The sequence below is a fragment of the Barbus barbus genome (assembly GCF_936440315.1).
Source record: "Barbus barbus genome assembly, chromosome: 30".
Classification (NCBI taxonomy): Eukaryota; Metazoa; Chordata; class Actinopteri; order Cypriniformes; family Cyprinidae; genus Barbus; species Barbus barbus.
In genome coordinates this window covers 8493727-8521634 of record NC_136758.1, presented here as the reverse complement: position 1 = coordinate 8521634, position 27908 = coordinate 8493727, and the positions used below count along the sequence as shown (strand labels likewise).

The window sequence follows — 27908 nt, the reverse complement described above, 5'->3', positions numbered from 1 at the left end:
AAAATATTTCAGGGAGGAGCCCAATAGTAACATGATTACAGCACCACCACGATGCACTCGTGTCTCCTCTTTTGTAATAACGACGGCACTCCACTGCGTCCACTCTACCGTGATACCCGAATCTCGAGCGAATCGTTCTTTTGAACGGGTTCTTTCTATTGATTCATTCGAACCGAATCGCGTTTGTGAATCACAGGAGTAAAACTGTGCGTGTGAAGTGGGTTATATATCCCAAAAACAAAGCCGCTTATTGTAAAAACACACAATCAAAACACATTACTAAAGTTAACATACAATATGCAAAAATGCATTTTACCACAAAAAATAAAACGACGACAACTGAAACGAATCGGTGAATCGTTTTTATGAAACAGTTCACCGAAACGAACCGTCCGAACGAACCGATTCGTCAAAAAGAATCGGACCTCCCAGTGCTTGCTGCCATCTGTTCGGAGCAGCGTGACGCCCCCTGCTGTCTGATGCATGAACGGCGCTGGACAAGTTTCACACAACCCTGAGCGACTCCTCAAAGCGATGTGTGCAGGAATTTGAATCGGGTGATGCTCCCAACAGCGGGTTTCTTATGGTTTTCGCTTGTAACCTAAAAGGTGCCGTTTTGCCCGTGCGGAGGTAAAATGAGCAGCACGGAGATCCAGAATTCAGGAGAGGAGCCCTGCTTTCGCCTGGAGCACCTACCGGGCAAGAGTCCGTACCTAGCGGGCAAGAGTCCGCACCTACCGGGCAAGGCGTCTCCGCAGGTGAACAACAGCTGGGATGCGCCTGAAGTGACGGCCAACGGGGTCCGTGACATTGAGGATCGGATTTTACGAATCACCGGTTATTACGGCTATAAGCCCGGATACTCCAGCCACAGAAGTAAGTGTTCAAAAACACACGCAATAACAAATGCATGTCTATGAATATGAATGTAAAGGAAACTATGGAAGCCCGTTCCCTCCACCTTAAGAAAAAATATAATTCAGTAAGTCATAATAATGAGATATTTTCTCATAATAATGAGATACTCTCTCATAATAATGACTTAGTTTTCTGGTAATAATGAAAAACTTTCTCGAAATAAAGACTTACTCCGCGCATGCGCAGTGCATGAGTGGCGGCACGCTAGCGACATCTGCTGGTCAAAACCATGCAGGAACATCGCAAACAGCGCTTGTTCTGTAATCTAAAACTGTATAATCTATTAATTAAATAACGATTTCAGATCAATTATCTGCATGTAGTCTTGTTAATTTGTAGCACGTACCAGCAAGTTACTCTGCCCGATAGTTACGGCTTCAAACATTCAAGACTAATATTTCAGTTAAGAAATACAGGCATTTTATGAAGGAATGAAAGCCATTACGCATATAAACTTAATTTATAGATGTCTATTTCATTGATCTATTAGTTTTATTAGCTGTCCCTTTCATGCATCACATGCTTCATACAGTAAGCCATCTCATTTCAAAAGCACAAAGCATCATTGTTCGTTACCACGGCAACCGATTGGTCTTCAGCATCCCACACCGCTTCTTGCAGGACAAACACTTAACCTGAAAAATGCTTAATGTGGCTTGAAGTACAAAGACAGATTGAGACAAATTCAGTACATAACTTAATGATCATGCATACTGTATGTACAGGCATTCAGGTGGACCCAAAATATGAATGCAACGCAAAACAACAACTCTTATGCAGCATTTTCTATAACGCTTAACATGCAACTTTGGGTGTTGTGTTCAAATTCTGGGTTCTTATGCTTGCCTGTATGCATGATCAATAATACTGTATCCTGAATTAGTCATTGTACTTTAAGCCACATTAAGCATTTTTCACGTTCACATGTCCTGCAAGAAGCGGTGTGGGATGCTGAAGACCAAGTGGTTGCCGTGGTAACGGTCAATGATGCTTTGTGCTAGCAAGAGGAGATTGGGCTACTGTATAAACATTGTGGGCTAATGCATGTGATGCATGAAACTGACAGCTAATAAAAACTAACAAATCATCGAAATGAACATCTATTCGTTAAGTTTATATGTGTAATGGCTTTCATTTCTTCATAAAATGCATGTGATTTTTGTTGGAATACATTCCTCTATATCTGAAGCCATGAACTTCATTGTCTGGCAGAGTAACAAAAGACTACAAGTTATGTGCTTACTGCATAAATCTGAACAACACATGAATTCAGTCGGTAGAACTTTCTGTCAAAGTTTTGAATGTAACAGTAGGCTATGGAATAATGTAAAATATAACAGGATAAGATTAACATGATAGAAGTAGATATAAGAAATAAATATATTATTATATAAATAATAAATAAAAATAGAAAATAAAGAATGAATTAGATTAAAACTATTCAAAATGTAACAAATAATATAACAGATGATATAATAATAAAATGCCTCTTTATAGACAATTCAGATCCAGTAGTGAAGTAATTTAGTGTCAACAAATATAAATATCTTGGAAATATATGAAGTCAGCTGTGTGGTTGGCTAAATACATATGGCTTTTATTACCTGTTTATAAATAAAGCTAAATCATACTGCACAGCACTCATAAATGCAATGATAGTAATTACAAGTAAACAAGAAATCATACACATTGCAAGATGTGTGGTTAGACAAAATGCACAGGTTGAAAGACATTTGTTGAACACTTATTAAAATGACAGTGTGAATGGAGTAGAGTGATGATTGGATCCTAATTATAGTCTGTGTGCCATTCCTGAATTTCAATGCCTCGGTCTATTTTTATGCAATCGAAAGAGTCTTGGCACAGGACAGATATGATGTTCCGCTGTTGTAAATATGCAATTTGAATGATGTTTATTATTATTGTGGCCAAGTGTAAGTGCACATATCACACAATGGCCAGTGCAGGGACAGTAGTGTCTCTAGTGTGCCATTATTACATTGTTGCAGTATGTAAGTACATGAATCATGTCTAATGCATATCAGTGTGTAGTGTATGTGTGCATGCATTTGTGTGTAATGTCTCTGAGTCCCTGAGGACGGTAGATGGTAACGTTAACTCGGCGCTGCATTCATCTTTGGCACTCGTTTTGTTACATAAGCACATCACACATGATGGTCTGTGCCAGATATGCCAATTAAAGCTAAAAGCAATGGGGACAATCTATTCAAATGGCTTTTCAAATGAAGAAGGCAGTTTTGTAAAACATTTTTGTTGTTTTTTACTGTGCTCAACCAAAAATCTCTTTAAAAGTCCAAAAAGGTTTTTAGAAGACTTTTTTTTTTTATGCGAAGGTGTCACATTGAAATGTTTCCTCAGAGACTATATGCTCACCACTGTTTTAAGACCTGACTCAGCAGTATATGCAGTGAATTAAAGTGTCAGTCATAGACAGGCAAGATGAACAATGTGAAAGCACTATTATTTAACAGAACTAGTTGTAATCACCATCCATCCCAAAGAACTCTGTCTGTACACTCTTAAAAATGAAGGTGCATCAAAAGGTTCTTCACAGCGATGCCATAGAAGAACCATTTTTCGTTCCACAAAGAACTATTTAGTCAAAGTTTCTTTAAAGAACCATCTCTTTCTTCTGGAGAACCTTTTTTTGCCACAAAGTACCTTTTGCAATACAGAAAGGTTCTTCAGATGTTAAAGGTTCTTTATGGAACCATTTAGATAAAAAGGTTCTTCTATGGCATCTGTCAGTCTGTGTCTCGTGTTCCCCCGCCTCTCGTGTCCATATTTGGCCTTCCTGTTCCTGTCCTCGTTCCATGTTCATTAGTTGATTAGTCCCTAGCCCTGTGTTTGATTGCCCCGCACCTGTTTCTGTTCTTCCTCGTTAATTTCCCTGTGTTCTTAAGCCCTGTGTCTCCGTGTCTCCCATGTCCTGTATTGTTTGTCAATCATCCAAGCTCCATGGTCTGCACAGTTGGAATTACAATAAAAACCTGGTTTGGATATCTCCGTGTCTCCTTGCCCCGAGAGGGAACGTGAAAGCATCGTGAAGCACCTTTATTTTTTTTAAGTGTACTCTGTCTGTAATTGATGTCAAAGCCCAAAAACCTAAAACACATTTTTGGGGAGGCTTTCTGACCGGGACATGGAAGCTGAAGGTCATCCTCAAGAGCATCTTAACCATTAGTGTTTGTTGGACCTTTTCTTTTCCAGTATAAATTAAAATTCCAGTTTCATTTAATGTTTGCACAATTTCAAAAAGCAACAAATACTATGTTTTTGTATATTTCTAATATATATTTAAATTAATGTATCGTTTTTATTTGAAAATATAAAATGATATGTATTTGACTGGCAGATTTGTGTAGGTGACACTCATAGTGTAATATATGTGCATATCTACACTGCCGTCCAAAAGTTTGGAAACGCCCCAGGCAAAGAGGGATTTTGGGCAACATCATCATAAATCCTTATTATTTTGTGATGACTCTGCATGAAAAATAGCTATTGATAAATCATCTCTGAACTGTGTTCTGCTTGGTCTATTGTGTTTTAAAATTAATTGGCAATCAATCAGCAGCTATAAGCTATAAAGGTGTGTGTGACCCAATAATCTAGAGAAAAGAAACCATATATTATTACCCCACTGACAGGGTGACCATGTGCTATGGAGGCACTGCTTCTGTGATTTTTCATCTATATTTAACTTTTTTCTCCTCACTTTTAACTACAAATAAATCAATAGAACAAAGATACAAATTAAAAGAGCGTTTTAGATTTATAGGTGTTCAAGTACAGAAATTGAATAATCAGAAGTAAAATAACATTGCATATTCTTTACTGTATCAGTTGATAGATTAATAGTTGTTAAATCTAAGTTATTCAGTCAAGAGCGGTGAGGGATTTTATCTATATTCTGTATTTATTTATTTAGTTTATTTTTTCTTGGATTAACATTAAGGATACCGATATCACCTGGTAAATTATATGTGGTCACTTTACAATTCACAATTCACTCAATGCAATGAGCACAAATTATGCAAAACGAGACACTGCACTGCTCTTAGCTACCATTAGGTTGGACACTGTAACTTTGTTAATAACAGTTTAAATAATAAATACTGTTTTTTGTAGACCAATGTGCATCAGCATCGCCTTGGCTCCCTCAACAGAATTTTCCATTGGTTTTTGGTTTATTGCACAAAATAAGCTCTTACACCAAAAGTTTGATTCTTGCATGTTCTGTTCATCATGAATGTTGTAAAAGTAAAATGTAAGGGGAAATTAGTTCATGTCCTAATGTACATTATAACTTGAAGCTACTGAACCTCAGCAGCTCCTAACCAACCCATGATGGGACTTTCCTACCAGCTGGATGTAGTTGCATCAGATCAGACTGGCTGAAATATCTGCTGCAGCTTTACAACATGCATATGCTGTCTTGCACAGATCCTACAACAAGCTTACACGCTGGAAACTTTTGCAACTGTTTGCTAATTAGCTGAAAAAGCCATCAAACCCATCTTGAATAAGACCAAGAAAGAATCATCCAGCAAAGCCTTTGCCAGAAACAATCTGTTGGTGTCAGGGCCGCATTAACACTGTAAGGGGCCCCTGGGCTTTACCACTTGTGGGGCCCTTCATCCACCAGAAATACAGCCTACATTCACACAATCTTAATAATCACAAAGTGCAAGTTATCAGCCTTTTATTTTGCTGAAATAAATGCCATAACAAAATATCGAAACCAATAAGTCATCAAGATTCATGTACAACATACACAAATATCATTGCATGAACTATGCACATATTTTGCACAGGCTATCGACTCCTTGCAAAAAAATTGGCCTTTTGTTTTCTAGAAATAAATGCGATAAACTTTCATATAAAAAAATTCACTGTTTCATTTATAATTTCAAATAAACAATATACAAAAATGATACTGTCTGAACATGTTTCTATTATTTATATAAATTAATCAGATCATGGGCACAGGCTACTTAGAACTACATTCTACATCGGCTCCATCTTGCAAACAAATTGGCCCTTTGTTTTTCAGAAATAAATGCAATAAAGGATCTAAACTTTCATATATAAAATTTCACTCTTTCATTTATAATTTCCTATAAACAATTTACAAAAAATCTTACTGTCTGAACATGTTCCTTTTAATGCTATAAATCAGGGGTGGCGAACGTCGCTCCTGGAGAGCCGAAGCCCTGCAGAGTTTTGCTTCAACCCAAATCAAACACACCTGAACAAGCTAATCAACGTCTGAAGGGTTACTTGAAAGCTACATGCAGGAGAGTTTTAATTAGGGTTGGAGCTGAACTCTGCAGGGCTGCAGCTCTCCAGGACCGGAGTTCGCCACCCCTGCTATAAATTAATCAGATCATAGGGAGTACATTACAAAGGTTTCCTTCGGCTTTTTTGGGATGAAAAATCTCTTATGACATCAGAAAAGTTCAACCCCCTTAGTATGTCACTTTCGATTGACATGCATGTCAGATGATTAAGTCTTTCTTGTGCCATTGTCGATCTGAGTCTGTTTTTTACCAATGACAACTTTGAAAAAGAACGTTCTCCAGTTGCATTTGTTACTGGTATAGTTAAAAAAATCCTCAGGGCAATGTCCACATTTGGGAATACGGTGTGAATGTTCCTTTTTCGGATTAGCTGTAAACACTGACTCGCTGATTTTACATCTGTATTCCTGATGTATTCCCTAAAATGTTCGAATTCATCAACTAAATCTTCTTGTAAGTCACAACTATATTTCTTTTGAAGCATTGTGGCAGATGAACGAATTTGTTGTGGCGAGAGTTCAGTGACCTTGTTCAAAAATCCAAATGTGTTGTCCAGTTCTTTGTAGGCCTCACATCTCTTGCTTACCTCTGCAACAAGTTTATCAATGATGACATTAAAAACTTTGACAACAAATTTATGTCTACCTGACATTGCAATGTCACAATCTGGTCCTGATGACTCGTCTGCTTGTTTCTTGCGCCGCCTGGTTCTCTGTGTGTCTGCCTTGTAGTTTTGTGTGACACTTTGTGACATTTTCTTTGCTCTCTCCTCAAACATGTCAAACTGATCACGAAGACCAGAGACGAAGTCTCTTAGTGATGAAATGAGCTCATGTGCTTGTGAGAGGTCCATTTCCACTTTTTGCAGGTACTCACTGACATGCTGAAACCGCCTTAGAATAGCGTCCCACATAGTAGTAAGGAAAGCCACCTCAAGATTGTCCATTTGGTTATGGAGAGTTTCTGCCTCGCTGCGTGTAGTCATATTTTGGTTTTCATCTTCTGCAATTGTTTTAAGAGTGCCATGAATGCATTCATAGTTTATATACAATGCGTGTACTGCCTGGGAATGTGCTGACCATCTTGTCTCTGATAAAGATTTAAGTGTCTCTACTCTCCCTCTGTCATTGCACTGTAGTCCAGCAGTTAGAATTTGCCAACGCCATGTAGACTTTGAGAAAAAGTTGAAAAGATTCTGAATAAAAGCAAAAAACCCATTTGTCTCTAGGCAACAGTCTACTGTATTTACTCCGACCAAGTTTAAAGAATGAGCAGCACACGGAACCCATTCTGCCAATGGGTTGATCTCCCGTATGCGAGCCTGGACTCCTTTATACAAGCCAGCCATGTTGCTGCCATTGTCATAGCACTGACCTCGACAGTTTTGTATGTCAATGCCCATTTCATTCAAAACTTCAATGACTGAATTAAAAATGGATTCACCTGTGTGACTTGTTATTGGCAAAAAGGTTACAAACCGCTCTTGAACCACACCTTCAGGTGAGATGTAGCGCATAATGACAGTCAGTTGATCAGTATGTGCAATATCTGGAGTTGAGTCAACACTTACAGCAAAATACTTAGCCAGTTTGATTCTGTTAATTATTTCTGAGTAAACCTTTTCTCCCATTAATTTCACAAATTCTTCACAAGTAGTGGTTGATAAGTATGATGGTGTGCCTCTACCGGCATTTCCAAAGCGAGCAATGTGATCACTGAGAAATGGATCAAATTGACTAATCAGTTCGAGCAATCCTAAGTAATTGCCATTGTTTTGCTGACCAAAAACATGCGTCTCCCCTCGAAATGCAAGTCCACGCTCAGCTAGGAACTTCACAACAGCCACAACCCTTTGGAGTACACTAACCCAGTAGTGGCATTCTGTCTGAAACTGTTCTCGTAGTTCGTTGTCAATCTGTCCTTTCTGTGCAGTTCGACATGTCCAAACATACATACACTTGTGATGTGACTCAGAACTCTCATGCTCAGCCACACGCTGTTGTGCATGCTTCCAGTCATTAAAGCCGCAGGAGGAAAATGGGGAATCTTTCTTCTCAGAAAACAAGAGGCACACAAAACAAAATGCACATCCCTTTGATGGAGAATAAAGCATCCATTCACGTGACACAGATTCACCATTTGCAAGCTTGCGTGAGAAGAGACTTTTGGAAAAACTCCGTTTCTGGTGTTTGTACTGTTTTTCTGACACAGAAAAATCAGAATTTCTGTTCTGGCATATTAAAGGTCCTTTCTCAATCCAGTATTCCCTTGCTTCTTCTTTAATGCAGCCCCAGCAACCTGGATCTGTGTTTGTGTAATCCGGTTGATTTGAGGGTGAAGTTAGAACTTGTTCACTTGCTGCGTTACTCTCCAAGCTTTCCTCAATGCAGTCATTTAGGACGTCAGAGGTGCGTGGTTCATCATCCAGGGCTGGGGCTGTGTAAGATAAAAAAAATTTTTTAAATAAAAACCACACACAAAAAGGCTATTTAATATTTTTATTTTTAAATATTTAGGAGCACAGTCAAAAAATTCAGAAGCACCTTCTGATCAATGACAAAAATCACATTCCAAGGTAATATTTGTCTCTTAAAGTGATTTACTGTGGCATTTTTTCTAACTTTATTAAAAGTATATCATTTTATGTCAAATTCAAAAAATCTAATGAATAATAATCTTTTCCAAAATTTCTAATTAAAACAATAGAATAAGAAGAATGAGTTACCAATCAAAAGAAATAAATAATAAAATTAATTTCCACTAAAGATGGCACAGAAGAACACAGAGGCATATAGGTATATTTACAGACATTTAAAGAGGCTCAGAGGTGGCGTGGGTGTTTTAAATTCATAACAATGTTGTGAGATTAATGTTTTAAATATAAAAATTTGAAATTGAAATTTGTTTTATTGAAATGATTTAAATAACTGAAATGATACTTTGAAAAAATAAAATGGCCAGCAGGTGGCGGCAAGTCACTGTTTTCTCACTGAATCATTAATTCAATTGATTCGTTCGAACGGCTGATCATTGGCTCACTAGATTCCTTTAAAAACGCAGGTTCATTCATAAACAAAATACCGCTGTGTTTGCTTGGCAGAGGCTCGGCTCTGGCAGTGTGCTCCCTAAATCTTTGGGGACTTTGTTTGAAACTATTTAACTTACCTTGACGAAATAGAGCAAAATCAATTGTTATTGTCAGACAATGTAACGTTAAGTCCCTTAATATTAACTTCTTGTTTAATATTGCAAATGCGACTGAAATGGTCGCATTGTAGAGCCCTGAAAGGCATACACAACTTGTCTTTATTAATATAGCCTATAACAAGAGTACTTTATTTGTTTGTTAATATGTAGGATATTCCTATTTAATTACATTTATGCAGAATCGTTCACATCAGCATCGCGTTTGGATCATAAAAAAAATATTATCCACAGCGTGTGTAGTGGCTACTGCAAACTCAACTATTTTAAGATGAGAAACAAGTTAATTAGTTGACTAATTATAGCCTACTGAATCTAGCTACTGCTAGCATATGACCTACCAGTAATTGGTGGTGATTGCCTTCCCCCTTCGCCATGATCTTCGTCTTCATCTTCTCCTATGCCTGTGTTAAAATATGCCGTGAGCTTGGGAATTTTTGTCAACAAATTTGACTGACGTTCAACTTTACTTTTTGCTATTTTTCTCTTTTGAGACCCGCTTTCGTATTTTCGAGACATCTCATCAACTCATCCATTTGACTCGATGGCGGCAGTTTGCTTATTAAGAATTCAACGTGAGTACGTCACATGTGAATTCGATACAGGCCAATCACTGGACGCGTTCAGAAACGTTAAGCAATAATGGATATTTTTATTGGATTTCAGACAGAACATATAAAGGCCACTGATGATTGCAGGGTTCAGTAAGTGAGAGATTTTGACTGACATTTGTCGCGCAGGAACTGCATTCAAGCACAGGCATTCAAAGCAAAGCGATAAAGCGTAATTTTAAAGGGACTGTCAATTTATTATAAAATGCGGTTAATTTTTTTTTCCGGCATCACCGGGCCCCCCCGCCAGCCCGGGGCCCTGGGCTTAAGCCCAGGTAAGCCCGTGCATTAATGCGGCCATGGTTGGTGTCATCTGTTGTCTTCTGAGCTCTCTTACACAGAGATGGTCAATGTGACCCAATCATCTAAACGTAACTGCAGCGCATGAATGCCCCCCTCCATCTCAGCCCAGACCACCTCGCCTAGAGAGCTACTTTTAGCTACAGGCCTAATGGGGCTCTTCTCATCTACTTAGCCAGAGAGACGCTGTTAACTGTAGTCTCACTTGGGAGCTTTACAGACTTCAGAACAGACAGCTGACGTAACCAATCGTTCCTGAATCATTAACCCAAATAGAAAATAATGTTCGCACTTCAAGTCAGCATTATTTTTAGTATCATTAAGATGCTATTATTACATTTTCTTTTTCATTTGAATTTTAGTTAAGTATATTTTTGACTTTTATTAGCTTTATTTTTTAAACAAATCTATAATGTTTTTGTTCATTTCTATAGTTTTAGTTGGTGTAGTTGTTTAAAAAGTTTTTATTTCAGTTTTTGTTTATTCCATTTCAAGGAACATTTTTTTATGGTTTTGGTTTTAGGTTTAGTTAACTATAATAACCCCTTGAGAAGTCAAAGTGCCCATTTGTGGTTGAATACACAAATTCAGTTTTTTTGACACTGCTCTAAAAAGGTGTCGTTGACTCGTTTAAAAAAAAAAAAGAATGCCTAAAAATATCACAACATCTGAGCCCATTAATGTGGGCACTTGTCTGTATGTTGTTACAATAGATACATGTCGAAGCAAGTTACAACTGAAAACAAATTGTGTTAGAACTTAAAACTTTTTCAAATACTTTTTAGGTTTATAGTGAATTTATGAGAGAGAGAAAAAAATATATATATATATATATGTATAACTAAATTGATTGCCAATTAATGTTAGGACACAACAGACCAATCAGAACACAGTTTAGAGATGAATTATAAGCAGCTCTAGTATTTTATATGTTATTTATTTAATAAAATGTTTGCATAATTTGTGTTGTCCCTTATTAATGCAAAGTCATGACAAAATAATATTAATTACTGCTGATGTTGTCCAAAACCCCACTTTTGCCAGGGGCGTTTCCAAACTTTTGGACTTCTCTTATGGTCATAATGTTTTCAGACATTTCCTACAGGGTGTATTGGAGTTATAATTGTTGTGATTATGATCATAATAATTATCACAAAACCTTTCAGCCTTAGTAAATCTCTCGTCAGTATTTGTGACTTGTTTTTAAATGGAGGAAACATGTTTATATGCTGCATCAGCACAACATTTCCAGAATATATAATACTTTTATACTTTCTGTGCACTCCTGTGCTGCCCCCATCTGGTCATTTGACAAATATCTCTGCACGCTTTTATTGATTCATGATGATACAGTCATAATCCCACTTACTCAGAATGCTGAATCACACACACATACACATTTACGGGGTTAATATTGTTCATGTGCACATTTGCTGCTACCAAGGTTCATATTTGGTTAGCATTAGGGTTGGGGAATGACAACAAATCAAATCTGGCAATAACAAATCATAAGGTTTGAGTTCATAGAGGAGCTGCAACCCCTTTGCCTGGCCAAAAGGTGTCACTCTTCTCATTTTACAGTGGTTCTAGCTAACTGTTAGCATTCCAGTATTTGCAACTCTAAAAGTAACAACTTGGACATGGCCATCTTTGCTCATGGCACTTATTTGCAAAAACATTTTAGTTGAAGCATCTACCAGAAGGGCTTAACTGCTAAAATTAACCAGCAGAAAATTGACCTCCACATCCAATTTGCTGCTTCAAACCACAAGATGTTTTGATAACTAATTATCTGAAAACTTGATCAATAAATTAGTTGATGTAATATGTGCTTATGGAAGCCTATTTCTGCCACATAACAAATGATTTGGGAAAAAAAGAGATACTAACTGTAAAAAAAGTACAATTAATGTACAATAAAGTACATTTTTAAGTACAATTAATTTAGCTGTATAAGTCATTTCAACTTAAATGACATTAAACTGACTTAAAAACATCAGTTGAATCTTGTAGAACTTGTTTAAAAAAAAAGAGTAAAAATTGCTTAACTTTGATTAATGTAATGTAAAACATGTCATGACTTAATGATCATACCATTTTTATAGTGTAATTATGAGATACTGAATCATAATTATGAGATAAAAGTCCAAATTATTACATACAATTATGTCAAAAGTATGACTTAACATCTTATAATTGACTTTTTATCACGTAATTGACTTAGTATCTCATAATTTTTACTTTTTGTCTCTTTTTATCTCATTATAGCTTAGTATCTCATATTTCATTTTGATATATCATATGACTTTCTATGTTATAATTTAGATTCACCAAAGCATGACTTTCTTTCTTATGCAGCAGAAATGGGCTTCCGTATCTGTTAACAGAAAAGACCAGGTTGTGTCCAACCCGCTGTAGCCTGACCTTTAGAATTTATTTTCAAAATGGTAATCTTGATTCTAAAGCGATAAAGACAACAAAGTTCATATTTATGCAAATCTCACAGCTCCTCCACTAATGTAAGTCTTTTATGGGGTTTGGACGAATTGGTTATGAAGTGTGTGTAATACTCGTAGCGTGTGGGTGCACTATTCCCCTCTCATCTCGCTTGCGTCTTGTAGAACGCAGCTAATAGACGCACATAAAGGACGCAGCAGGTTTGTGGACAATGGTGGAGGAACATGGCACTGATCTAAATGACAAAGGTTCTGAATGGGGCTGCGATGACAGCGTCGAAGGTGGAACACAAGGGCCAGGCGTTGCTATGGCAGGACGCAAGAGGAGGGGGACATTGGGATGAAACAACAGGCATCTCGAATGGCAGGTGTCCGTTTGAAAAAAAGAGGTTGAAAATAAAACCACTACTCAGTATAGGTCCATATTTGTGCTTTTTTTATTTTCCGTACAGGAGGAGTTGATTATAGTTTAGTGTCTGCAGTACTTTAATAATATATCAGCGAGAGAAAAGATAAGTCATTAAAAAGGCTGTGGTTTAATTTTCTTCTTGGCATCAGCAAATATATGGAGTCTTGACACAAAATCCATCATCTAGTGTGTGAATATGTAATATAAGCTTATATTTCAACTGCAGAAATATTAATCTGTCTTTCAATATTTCTGTCTTTCTTTGCACGGCTGGGGTTTATATTTTAGGGTTTTGAAGAGCTGTATATATGTGCACACAGGAAAGATATTTATATACGTGATTGAATGCAAACTCAATTGACTAGAGGGAAAGGGTTGAAGAAGCACTTTCTGTGTATGTGTAAAGAAACAACTCATGGTCCAATAAAACATTTATGTTAAATTATATTACAGTGGATCTAAAAACTATTTGGATCTTTATAATAGATATAAATGCTTGAAGGTCATTGCACTGATAACTGAGTTCCACTGTAAGTTTATTTTGAGTTATAAAATTTACTACACTGTTCGAAAGGTTTTTTGAGTTATAAAAAAATTAATACTTTTCAGCAAGACTGATCAAAATAACAATAAAGACTTTTACACTAATACAAATAAAATCTATTATGAATAAATGCTGTTCTTTTCTATTCATCAAAGAATCTTTTTACATAAAATGTATCATGGTTTCCACAAAAATAGATTTTTGACATTGATAATAATAAGAAATAGTTTTGAGCATCAAATCAGCATATTAGAATGATGTCTGAAGGCTCATGTGACACTGAAGTCTGCAGTAATGATGCCAGAAATTCAGCTTCACATCACATGAATTACATTTTTAATTTAATGTTTGAGGGGGCAGTCATGGCCTAATGGTTAGAGAGTCGGACTCGTAATCCAAAGGTTGCGGGTTCGAGTCTCCGGCCGGCAGGGATTGTAGGTGGGGGGAGTGAATGTCCAGTGCTCTCTCCACCCTCAATACCACGACTGAGGTGCCCTTGAGCAAGACACCGAACCCCCAACTGCTCCCCGGGCGCCGCAGCATAAATGGCTGCCCACTGCTCCGGGTGTGTGTTCACGGTGTGTGTGTGTTCACTGCTGTGTGTGTGCACGTTGGATGGGTTAAATGCAGAGCACAAATTCTGAGTATGGGTCACCATACTTGGCTGAATGTCACTTCACTTTTTTAAATAGATTCAATTTGAAAGCAGTTATTTTAAATTGTAATAATATTTTACAATATTACTGTATTTTGTTTACCAACCTAAAACTTTTGAATAGAGGTGCATTTAGGCAATTTAGAGTTGTGTAACTTAGTGGAACATGACCACAATTCTTTGTACTACACCTGCTGTTACTCTGATAGGACTTTGGTGTGAACTGAAGGGGAATTGACTTCATACATCCGCTAAAAATCACCTTGGGAGCAGTTATTACAAAAATGAGAAAAGTTAAGTTACATTCATATATATATACACACACACACACATTCATTTGTAATGTAAAATGTAGGAAGCTTTCTGCAACATTAAGATTAGGAGTCGAGGCTTGAAAATCAAACTTGTTTGTTCAAGGAGGAAATAAACACAGTGGCAGTGAGGTACATTTTCTGGCATAGTACAACCAGAACTGCTGTTGGGTGACACTTTTTGAGCTCATCCTAGAAATCTGACTCTTCTTAAAAACCTGCTACAAATTTGCCAGTATAATAAGTGCTGGCTAAGCAAACAAGCTTCATTGAGAAGTATGCGTTGGATCACAATGCAGTACGTGTTTGTGTGTGTGGTGTTAAATCCAGCCAACGTGAATGAATGAGAGGCAGAAAGCTTTATTTTGTGTAAGGCTGTGTGAAATGGGAAGAAACAGATGTAGGTGTGTGTGGGTGTTTCGCTAATCGAATGCATGGCTGGGACCACTGGAACAAGCATCATTGAGACATATTAAATGCAAGGCCATGAAAACCGCAGACAGGGTGTAATGGACTTTGCTCTGACCGGGCAGGCCTACTAAAGGGGTACTCGATACTTGAATCGGTCTGTGATTTAAAGACTCCCTTTAGTCCAATAAAATCCCAGCACAGCACAGTACAGCTCACATAATAAAGCAACTTTTATGAAATAGTTCACCAAAACATAAAAATCATTGACATTTCAAACCTTTTGCAAGGAACATAAAAGGAGATACTTTGTTAAATGTTGAAGCTGCTCTTTTTCCTAAAGCAAAAGCATATAGTGACCACAAAATCATTCTATAGCGTGTGTGAAAAACAAACCAAAAATTTAAAATCTACATAAATACCTGTTCACACCAACACAAATGTTTTGCATTATTTTTTTCCTCATTAATCATAATTATGAGATTAAAGTCAGAATTTTGACATAAACATAATTATGAATGTTTTGATATTTAATATAATCTTTTGTATGAGATGCGGTGAGATTTTTTGCATATGATTCATTTGTTTAGACCAAGGTGTCAAACTGGAGAGTTTAGCTCCAACCCTAATTAAACACACACTTGATCCAGCTAATCAAGTCCTTCAGGCTTATTTGAAATCTACATGGTTTGTGTGTTGGAGCAGGGTTGGAACAAAACTCTGCAGGGCTGCGGCCCTCCAGGAACTGAGTTTGACCCCCCTGGTTTAGCTCAATGCGTAAAAAAATAGAAATACACAAATTGAGACGTACCTTTAGTTTTAGTTCTGATTAACCCAGATCAGTTTTTGTTGTATATCAAAGAGCTGCGCTATCATTCTGCATAATTTCTTCTTTTCTATTCCACAGAAAAAAGAAAGTCATAGCAATTATGGTCACTGTGTCTTTAATATTATGGAGAAGTATAGCGTTAACATTCTTTTGTGTTCCACAGGAAGACAGACCAAATAGGGCAAGTAAAAGATTACAGAATTTTAATTTTATCCAAATGGTAATCATCAGCTATGAATATCCTAAAAGCAATTCCAACTTAAACAAAAGTACAGTTCCCAGACTCCCACTTCCTGACACTTTGAGTGATTAACAGGAGATATTGTATCATTTCATCCAGGAACGCACAGAATTTTCAGAGACAAGACTTTTTATGGAGTCCCCCAAGGCTCTGTACTCGGTTTTATTAGCATAATGCTACAGAGACTCAGACAGCAAGACAAGACCTTTGCTAAAGCGAGCAGTGGAGGGCCTTCAAGTGGAGCACAAGTGCTGATGAAAGAAGGAAAGAGCATGATTGGGCAAGGAGAGAGAGCAAGAAAAAGAAAAAAAGCTACTTTCTTACTCTTCTGAATAACTCATCTTTTTCATACTGCCTCATCAATCTCACATGGCATGGAACTGACTGGAAAAATGACAGACTGGAAAAGCAAAAAGAACGATGAGGAGAAAGAGAAAAAGGGGAGAGGGGCCTATGCAGCATAATCAGCCCGAGCTGCTTGGTTACCTTCCAAACACAGCAAAGGATACTCTGAGCAGGAGAAGAGGCGGGGACAGGGAGAGAGAGAGAGAAACGGAGGGAGAGCGATATGAAGGGGATGATTGCATTCCACACACTCTTGAAGTTCAGTCTCCCTAGGAGACGCACGATAGCAGCATGACAGTGCAACATCTACACTAGAGCACGACTGTACCACGCTGAGAGTGTGTGTGAGCCAGAGAGAAAGAGAAGTAAGTTTGGCTCTTAGCAGAAAGAAAGAAGTAGCAGCAGGAGAAGAGCAAAGTAAAAGATATCAAGAGGAACCAGAAAGAGACTGTGGGAGTGACAGGAGAGATGTGCGTGGGGATGAAGTGGGTTTGTTGGAGGAGGTGAGCCGTGCCGCTCATACACACACGCACACACACACTTCCAAAAGCTCAGGACTCCCAAGGAAGGAGGAGAGGATGAAGAAACACTCGGCCCGAGTGGCCCCTCTCAGCTCCTATAGCGCTCAGGTGCTCACCTGCCCCATCTCTGAAGGTAAAATGCAACATTTGTGTGGTTTTGGTTACATGTAAAGTACAAATTTATCCCCAGAAATGTGCTAATCTGAGAAAACGTTCTTGTGAAGTCTAGTTATAAACTAGTATTATAATTAGCATAGTAGTTATAATTAACTTTTTTATGAAAATGATAGAAGTTTGTTTGCTCATTTAGCTCGTTTAGTTAGTATGCTGTGAAATGTGTTGAGTGTGTGTTTGTGTGTGTGTTCGTTTCCAGAAGTTTGTGTGTTTTTGCAACCAAGCAGAAAAGGAGCCGTAACTCACCTCAGCAGTTTATATCTCACTTTCAATATTAAATTACATTTTATTTAACAATGTACTGATTGTTTATTTAACTACAATGCCGGTTTCAGCTGTCCTTCAGGAGTAACACTTTACAATTTGTTAACTCTAAAAAATAAAATTCATTGTTTATTTGTGTTAGTTCACAGTGCATTAACTAGTGTTAACATACAACCTTAAATGTTAAAAATGAATTACTAAATGTTAAACATAACATTAACTAAGACTATTAAATGCTGTAAAATTATTGTTAGTTCATGTTAACTGATGTCGTTACGTGATGTCAACGAATGAAACATTTTGGTAAAGTGTTACCCCTTCATAAATTCCAGTAAGGTTCATTTTCAGTGTTTATTTTCATTATTTATCCATATTTATGCTGTATTTCTGAAAATGAATATTTTTGTATTTAAGATTGTGTTGATCATACTGTTTGTCTGAGTTCTTGTGTTTGGTTGAGATTTAAAAGAACAGTTCAATCCTCAGGGATACAGTTGAAAAGATGTGGTTTTACCACACAAGAGATATCTAATTATTTTCACTAGTGTTTTGGTGCTGACTCTGGTTGTAGCAGCAGGTAGCATACAGCACTGTTGCATTATGGGATTGTGTAATGTTTCTGATCACAGTTTTTAAAACGTCCTGGTTGTACTGTTATGCAAACCTGAAGCTGTAGCTCGATTTACATCGATAACTGATAGCTGATGCTTAATTTATATCGATTACGTTGATTATCTGATTTAAATTATGATACATACGTTGCTTTTCTCAAACAAGCAAATTGCTAATTTGTTTTTATTTTATTTATTCATAAATACATATGAATGAAAGGTGCTGTCTAATACTACTACTTCTACAGGTTCTGATTAAAATTAAAAATAGAATGCTTACAGTAGTCTGACATGATAACATAGATATCAACCTTCAGTTTTTTCTTTACATCAAGATTTCAAGTTAAAATGTATGTAAGTGAGAGTGTAAACTTTAGGTGCTGTTACCTCAGTTTATATATCAAAGCCTTTTCTTTTCTGAGGCTTTCAAGCATAAAAAGTTAAACCGTTATAAATGTCATTGTCACATGTCGGTTTTCCTTTCAGTTCTGTTTTGACCTTATTTGGTAGTTCCTGTTCTTATTTAGTTAATTAGTAATCATCATTTAGTCTTGTCACCTGTGTTTGATTAATTATCTAGTTTGCTCCTTTGTTTCCTGTTTCTTTTATAAGCATTCAGTTTTGTCCCAATCCTTGTCGGATCTTAAGTTAACATAAAGTCGTAAGTGTGTTGAAGCTGATTATTAAAAGATTCTTTTTTTGTTTATACTTTTGTCGTGCGCCTTTCATCCACAACCACTGACCGTTACAGAAGATCCGACCGCATACTGAAAGACGAGATCAACGCTCAGGATGCTGGAGCTTGTGCCCGTCGTTAGCGGGGGTTCACGCCGCCGTTCGCGGCTCGCCCCTGCCCGTGCTGCGTGGGATGTCGGGCTGCCTGTCGCGGCTTACCCAGGCCACCCGTTTTGGGGAGAACGGGTCGCCATTCGCCGCACGCCCTTACCCACCGCCCAAGTGAAATTCGCTGAGACGGCGAGGAATGTTCCGCCCGCGGCGAGGAGGATTCCGCCGCAAGGGGCGATGAACGTTGCGCCGTCGGCGACGAAGAGGATCCCGCCCTACACGGCGATGAATGTTCCGCCCGCGGCGAGGAGGATTCCGCCGCAAGGGGCGATGAACGTTGCGCCGTCCGCGACGAGAAGGATTCCGCCGCCTATGACGGATCACCCCGAGCCGCCGAGGGAAGAAGTTCAGGTACCAGTGGGGATTTTAATTGAGTTTGAGGGCATGTCATTCCCTCCAGTGCCTGCTCCTCGCCAGTGCCATCCAGTGCCTGCTCCTCGCCAGTGCCATCCAGTGCCTGCTCCTCGCCAGTGCCATCCAGTGCCTGCTCCTCGCCAGTGCCATCCAGTATCTGCTCCTCGCAAGCGCCCTCCAGTGCCAGCTCCTCGCCAGCGCCTTCCTGTGCCTGCTCCTCGTCTGAGCCCACCAATTCCGGCACCTCGCAAGTGCCCACCTGAGTTCCCGCTGGTCCCGTCCAGCCCACCTGGGTTCCCGCTGGTCCCGTCCAGCCCCGCGCCTCCCTTGCTCCCTCTAATGTCCGCGCTGCAAGAGCGCCCCTTAGAATCCGCGCTGCCAGAGCGCCCCCAAGTGCCCGCGCTGCCAGAGCGCCCCCAAGTGCCTGCGCTGCAAGAGCGCCCTCCTGCATCTCCGCTGGTCCCGTCCAGCTCTCCTTCGTCTCCGCTGGTACTATCCAGCTTCGTGCCTCCCGTGCGCCCTCAAGTGTCCGCGCTGCAAGAGCGCCCTCAAATGTCTGCGCTGCAAGAGCGCCCTCCTGCGTCTCCGCTGGTCCCGTCCAGCTCTCCTTCGTCTCCGCTGGTTCCGTCCAGCTCCGCGCCTCCCGTGCGCCCTCAAGTGGCCGCTCCTCCGGAGCGCCCCCAAGAGCCCTCTCCTCCAATATGGCCGCCTGAGGGGAACTTTCCCAAAGAAATTTTGGGGGGGGGGCCATATAGCCTCAGTTTGTGTGGCCAGGCCAAAGGCCAAGGCCACAAAGGACCCAGATCCATCATGGCCTCCCGAAGACCCCGATCCGCCGAGGCCGCCCGAGGACCCCGATCCGCCATGGCCTCCCGAGGACCCTGATCCGCCATGGTCGCCCGAGGACCCTGATCCGCCATGGTCGCCCGAGGACCCAGATCCGCCATGGTCTCCCGAATCTCCAGTCCTGCCATGGCCTCCTAAGGCTCCAGATCCACCATGGTCGCCCGAGGACCCTGATCCGCCATGGTCTCCCGAATCTCCAGTCCCGCCATGGTCTCCCGAATCTCCAGTCCCGCCATGGCCTCCCGAATCTCCAGTCCCGCCATGGCCTCCCGAATCTCCAGTCCTGCCATGGCCTCCCAAGGACCCTGATCCGCCCTGGAGGCTTCCCTGTTCTCCTCCCTGTCCTGATCCTATGCCAGCCTCCAGGACGCCCGCCCCCCCTCCCCGATGTTACGGTGCTGGGACGCACCTACCGGGAGGGGGGCGATATCTGTCACATGTCGGTTTTCCTTTGTTCTGTTTTGACCTTATTTGGTAGTTCCTGTTCTTATTTAGTTAATTAGTAATCATCATTTAGTCTTGTCACCTGTGTTTGATTAATTATCTAGTTTGCTCCTTTGTTTCCTGTTTCTTTTATAAGCATTCAGTTTTGTCCCAATCCTTGTCGGATCTTAAGTTAACAAAGTCGTAAGTGTGTTGAAGCTGATTATTAAAAGATTCTTTTTTTTGTTTATACTTTTGTCGTGCGCCTTTCATCCACAACCACTGACCGTTACAGTCATCCATATTATTATTTTGTTTTTTGACTGACATGGGGTGGCAGAACTTGCTTTTTGACAGTAAAAAGTACAAATATAACGAGGTCATAGACACTGGTAAAACAATTAAGAAATAATAAGAAAAATACTTTTAGTGGCACTGCTTGACATTTGTCAACCAAATTGCTCATCATAATTCAGTGTATATTACCAATTCCTGTTCCAAATGTCTTCTTGTAAAATTATGCTTATGAATCTCACTGCTGTAAAATAACAATAGCATTTTGTGCAGCGCAGTGAAAATATGTAGGGGCGGTAAACCAGGGATTTACCATTGATGTGACATTTCTGTGCCTCCACATCTTGGACCTGCGGTTCCCTGGTATTGTTGATTTCTGCAGGTTGTTAAGCTGTCCAACCAATCCGCAGGATATAAAAAGTCTGTCAGTGTGGGTGCACACTGTGGGAGCCCTTTTTTCCATATAAAATATGTCTAAAAAGGTTTTTTTTTCACTTTAAAAATGACATCATGTGAGTTGTGTTGTGGTTTTAGCTGCAACTGTCTCAAAAAAAATTAGGATTGCTCAGCATCAGACAGGACAAAGGTGCTCATATCTGACATCTTGGAGTCAAAAAATCATAACTTTTTTCTTATAAATCTTGATGTTATAATGACTGCATTATTACAATGCAAGTTTCAGTCAGACTGCAGAATTTTTATCTTAACTGATTCTAATAGCATTATTATATAGTACATGCAGTTTATAACTTTATATTTATAGAGAGAATACAAGTATTTGCATTTTAAATGTATTATTTTCTATTCTAACTTTCTCACTATTCTATAGTTTCAATTTAATTTGAACTAATTTACTAAAACTAATTTCAGTGAAATGAAAAAGCAGTGATATACTTGTACACCTAAAATAAACACTTAATAAACACTTTCATATATCATGTAGTATAGTCATATACAAACAGTACATATAGATAGATAGATAGATAGATAGATAGATAGATAGATAGATAGATAGATCATTGAATTTACGTACCTTTTTGTTTGAAAGGTGAAAGTCATATGAAGCAACAATCAATAATGCAAAGTGAGGTCAGGGTCGTGTGTACTGTTCATTGAAGTATACAAGGACTTTGGTTAGTGCAGGCCGTTCCTAATGCTCTCATTTAGAATACTTCGATTTTGAAAAGCCAACAAGACAAACACATGGAAAGTACAAGAACACCATACCATCATTTCCAATATATCCAGTCTTCATAAAGTTAGAATCAAATCAGACATTAGTGTAATGTTGAATATAAAGAGGTAAATGACTATGATAAATAAAAGTTATGTATATTATAGGGCTGTAGTACTCGAGTCCGGACTCGAGACGTTTTTCTGTCGTCTCGGACTTGTTTGGACTCGGACTTGGTCATTGGACTCGCCAAATGTTCTAGTTTGTCTCGACCAGTCCAGGTATATATGCTTTTTTTCTCTTTCAAAACAAAACCATTAATCTGGCTCGCTTGTTCGGAAAATGGGTAATGTAATTGGTTTAATTTACAATCCATCTTGAACGGGCATTGCCATTGGTCGCTTGGTAAATGCACTGCTGCATCATATGCCTGGCTCTGAGTGTGCGAGCTGCACAGAGGCATAATTCATTTTTATTTAAAAAAAAAAAAAAAACGTCCCAAGACATTAAAATGTTATACAGTTTGTGCTGGTGGCAAAATAACCTTGGTTTTCATATAGTAGTTTGTGAAGGAAGCGGTGTTGCATGTGATGCGTATTGTTGTGCTCTCTGTGGTTTACCTTGTAATATTAGTAAGCAAGGCCTTGGTTGATTTACATCCACTTTGAAACCTGTTTTTAAAAGTTTGCATTTTCTAGCCCCAAAAATACATTTGTCGTGTAAATGAAAGGCCAAAACGCAAAAAACATTCCCATTTTTTTTATTGAAAAAAATTATTGTGTCGTGTAAACGCCCCCTCACCATAGTAATTCATAGTAATTCATAGTAAACATAATTTCATTATAAAGTCTAGTTCCCTGTATTTCAGTCAGGGTGAGATCCATGGCTTGATAGCAGGATCACAACAACAAAGTGGCATTGTGAGCTTGAGCGAGTGTGTGTGTGTGTGTGTGTGTGTGTGTGTGTGTGTGTGTGTGTAGACTTGCTTGCTGACCCAGCACACTATGCTAGTGACCATGGGCCAGCGCATGTCATCTTTTATTCCTGGCCTAGTGTAAATTGATCACTCTGAGTCTACAGCATAACGGATCTTGGCTTTGTGATACTAGCGCTCTTCCCTTCTGTTCATTCTCCCATCCACCATTCTTCTATCTATCTATCTATCTATCTATCTATCTATCTATCTATCTATCTATCTATCTATCTATCTATCTGTCTGTCTGTCTATCTGTCTGTCTGTCTGTCTGTCTGTCTGTCTGTTTTCAGCATACTGAGGTGTAATTTTGTCAGTACAGCTTTGATGAAGGAGGTCATGACTGATGACAGCAGGATGTATTCTGATTGGCTGATTTCTTATTGGGCGCCCTGTGGTGTCGACTTTCCATGTATATCCCACTATATCTGAATGGTCTCTGTGCTTATCCATGACCCTGTGGAGCTATTTTTGATAGAAGCTTGTCTGTGCGACGTAGGCAGATTTGAAACGCTGTCCGGCTTTAGTGCTTCACCTGCAGGTAACTGACACTCGCAGCTACTGATCGATACATCCGTACGTACCACAGAGAAATATCAGGGGCAGCCGCATGAGGAAGTGTTGCTGAATTTCTCATGAATAAAACACATCAACAAAGCACATGATTAGCATTTCTTAACCCTGTCTAAAAATAATCTGTAATGCTGTGTTCCAGTATTTGACCAAATAAAAGACAGGAACAGAACATTTTTGTTATACCGCAGGTAGGAACAGAAAGTAATACAGCAGAATTCAAGTGTATTTGCATGTCCTGCTGTAAATACTAATGCTTGGAAAGCAACTAAGGAACAGCTTTAAAAAAAATTGATAAATTATAGAAACAAAGTAAAAACAAATATAGAAGGAGGACTAGGTAAGAAAGAAAGAAAAGACCATCCACAGTTCAGTAGATGAGGCTAGCAGTTGTTTTTGATTTTGAATAGCCTACTCTGTTAGCCTGATGGGAGATTTTCAGACTTTAAGGATGTGCAGGTAAGGTTTGCTTTTAAAGTTTTACACTGAAGACATGCTTAATATGATGTAGACTCAAGTGAAGACTCACATTTTAAGTTGATGGTGCTCAAATGAAGGAATTTTGGAAGTTGCTGCTGTTGTGGCAGTATTTTCACCCTGTGTCCCAATATTACAAAAGTTTCTGTTTAATTAATTCACTTGTTCATTTTACACCATTTTAACATGGGAGACCAGGCGTGTGTTTCCCAAAAGCATCGTTAGCTAACTATGGTTGTTAATTCCATTGAACTCTATTGGTAACGAAGGAAATTGCTTTTTGGAAACACTCCAGAAAAGGACAGCATACAAACGGAAGTTAGAATCGATCATGGCAGAACTCATGAAATATTAGTAAATTAAATATTATAAATATTACATTTTAATTTGGTAGTAAAATATAAAGTGTTGCACATTTTATTGGTTGCAAAGATGAGTATTTGTATTTTGTACAACAATTGCAATTATCACTTAATGAGACGCAAAACAATTACTAAACTGTGTAATCTGTTGGAGACAACTGAACAGACATTTAGAAATTTATTTTAAAAGCAAAGTTTAAAAACAATCTAAATAAAGCTCCGTCTGGAGGACACTTCAACGTAACCGGCTCTGAATACAAGTGAAATCTGTCCAAAGGATGGGCGAGACGTCACGAGCGAGGTGAAGTAATGACCAGCTGGTATAAAAGCATGTGAGGTGAAACCGGCGTCAGCTTTTTGTCATTCAGCAACCGCTACTCTGTGTGTGTCTGTCGATCTATGAGGTAAGTCTTATTTAGTGTTGCTTGTTTTACAGTCACTTGAAATAAGCTCCACAATGTCTTTAAGTGCAGGGAACTAGCACTTGGGCAAGAGCAGATCACATTACAGGCTGTGTGTTCTTCACTGCTGGGGATGCACACAGTCCGTGTGTGGTCTGCTTGAGAGCAGAGCACGCAGAATCAGCTCTTGAGGGAGCTGACTGCCCGCTTTGTGAGCGTTTGTCACTGCGTATGCTTGCTCTCGGTACTCGGTGCCCGTCTCTCCTCAGTGCCCTCAGGAGATCGGTCTGCCAACTCTGCCACGTACGGTGTTCCAGGGCGCAGCGATCTCCAGCGAGCACACATCTCAGTTTTTTCTGCCCGGAAACGTAGCGGAGCTGAGATGCTCGCCTCCCCTTCGGGGGTCTCTAGAGCAGCTAGTTCGGCTTTCTTCTGCCGGTGTGCCGTTCCAGGATAACAAACTAGTAACTCTGATTACACCAGAGGCCAGTCTCCAGAGACTGGGTCCCTTTCTGTGCACCTGGCGGTGTGGGAGGCCCTGCCAAGCATGTCTTATTGGGTCCTGCGTTGCAGGCTCTGGTTCTACCAGTCTAGTATTCCTAGAAGATGACAGGTCTAAGGACAGTCGATTCAATAGGAGACTTCGGCTGAGGCAGTCCTGGTGCCCATGGCCCAGGACTCATGAGGGCAGGTCCCGCTGGGGAAGGGCGGCATACCCTTACCCGTATTCAGTGCCCGTCTCTCCTCAGTCCCCTCAGGAGATCGGTCTGCCAACCCTGCCACGTTCGGTGTTCCAGGGCCCAGCGATCTCCAGCGAGCATATATCCCAGTTTCTTCTGCCTGGAAACGTAGTGGAACTGGGATGCTCGCCACCCCTTCGGGGTCTCTGGAGCAGCTAGTTCGGCCGGTGTGCCGTTCCAGGGCACAGCCGCTCTGATTACACCAGAAGCCAGAGAGACTGGTTCCCTTAGTAGACTATTTTGCAGCGTGGAAACTACTGCCAAATGTGTCTCAGTGGGTCCTGCGCACTGTAGAGAGAGACTACAGAATCCAGTTCGGTTCTCGTCCGAACTGGTGTATGAATTCTACTCTGGTGGTCCCCGAGCAGGCTCTGGTAATGGAACAAGAGGTAGATACTCTCTTAAGGAAGGAGACCATCGAGGTGGTTCCTCCTCACGAAAGAGAATCCGGGTTCTACAGCCGGTACTTCATAGTTCCAAAGAAGGATGGAGGGTTGCGTCCCATTTTAGATCTGCGTCAGTTGAACTGCTCAGTCAGCAGACTGAAGTTCAAGATGCTTACACTCAAGCAGGTCGTGTCTCAAATCAGGTCCGAGGACTGGTTTGTCACGATCGATCTAAAAGACGCATATTTCCATGTCTCCATCCTTCCCACTCACAGGAAGTTCCTGAGGTTTGCTTTCGGGGGCAAAGCTTACCAGTATCGGGTTCTTCCCTTCGGCCTAGCATTCTCACCCCACACTTTCACGAAGTTTGTGGATGCTGCGTTAGCTCCGCTGTGGCTACAGGGCATCCGCATACTCAATTACATCAACGATTGGTTGATTCTCGCTCAATCAGAGCGGATGGCGGCTCAACATCGAGTTGTTGTTCTCGCTCACATGAAAGTGTTGGTGTTAAGACTGAACGCCAAGAAGAGTGTTCTTTCTCCATTACAGAGAACCACTTATCTTGGTGTGGTGTGGGATTCGACCACGAGACAGGCACGTATGTCCCCTGTTCGGATCGAGTCGATCCTCACGGAGGTCAGGAGAGTGAAAGAAGGCCAGTCACTCACTGTCAAGCAGTTTCAGAGACTGCTGGTTCTGATGGCGGCTGCATCCAACGTGATACCTATTGGCCTGCTGTACATGAGACCCCTACAGTGGTGGCTCAAGACCAAGGGGTTCTCCCTGAGGGGAAACGTGCTTCGCATGATCAAGGTCACGCGGCAGTGCCTAAGTGCCTTAGACATGTGGAGACAACCTTGGTTCTTGTCTCAGGGCCCGGTGCTGGGAGCTTGGTGTCGCCACGTAACGCTAGCGACGGACGCGTCCCTCACCGGTTGGGGAGTGGTCATGAGTGGCCACCCTGCCCGCGGCCTGTGGAGGGGTCACCATCTCGCTTGGCACATCAACCAGCTGGAGATGCTGGCTGTGTTTCAGGCTCTGAAACACTTTCTCCCAGACCTAAGAGATCACCATGTGTTGGTGCGCACCGACAACACAGCGGTGGTCTCTTAAATCAACCACCAAGGAGGTCTGCGGTTGCACCCCCTGTACAGGCTGGCGCACCAGATCCTTGTGTGGTCCCAGGGCAAACTTCTCTCATTAAGAGCAGTTTACATCCCTGGGCATCTCAATGTGGGAGCAGACATCCTGTCGAGACAGGGGCCGTGGCCCAGGGAATGGATGCTTCACACCGAGGTGGTGAAGCAGATCTGGAGAGTGTTTGGCCAGGCTCAAGTGGACCTCTTCTCCACTCAGGAGACAGCGCAATGTCCCCTCTGGTACTCTCTAATTCAACCAGCTCCACTGGGGCTGGATGCCATGGTACAGACGTGGCCGAGGTTTCGTCTGTATGCCTGTATGCCTTTTGCTCTGCTCCCCGGAGTTTTGGAGAGAGCGCACTGGGACAAGGTCCGGCTGCTGCTAGTAGCCTCCGTTCTGGCCAGACCGAGTGTGGTTCTCAGACCTGATCTCCCTCCTCGACGGCTCTCCATGGGAGATTCCCGTCAGGAGGGATCTCCTCTCACAGGCAGGAGGCACCCTTGTGCACCCCCACCCGGAGTTATGGAGGCTGTGGGTGTGGCCCCTGAGGGGGCACGGCTCATAGCTTCCAGTCTCTCAACCGAGGTTGAGACCATCCTCCAATCCAGAGCTCCCTCAGCGAGGAAACTGTACGCCCTGAAGTGGAGACTCTTCATTTCATGGTGCAGAGATCGCCAGCTCGACCTAGTTAACTGCCCGATTGGTACAGTACTGGAGTTCCTGCAGGCTCGACTTTCTGCAGGGTTAACCCACTCCACCTTGGAGGTCTTTCTGGCGGCGATTTCGGCCTA

General features: G+C 40.7%; 1 protein-coding gene across 4 annotated transcripts in view; it reads left to right on the top strand.

The window, feature by feature from the left end:
- Positions 1-447: 447 nt before the first annotated feature.
- Positions 448-27908, top strand: part of slc35f4 (solute carrier family 35 member F4) — a 42121-nt gene continuing 14660 nt past the window's right edge. The window contains exon 1 of one of the 4 annotated variants that reach the window (XR_013782420.1): positions 448-876. Coding sequence is in view for 2 of the 4 variants with exons in the window: in XM_079386298.1 (XP_079242424.1) it covers positions 636-876 (241 nt within the window). In the remaining 2 variants the exon portion in view is untranslated. Of the gene's footprint in view, positions 877-16817; positions 17210-27908 lie in introns of those variants that run through there. The other 3 variants (XM_079386298.1, XR_013782421.1, XM_079386299.1) reach the window with 3 other exon arrangements.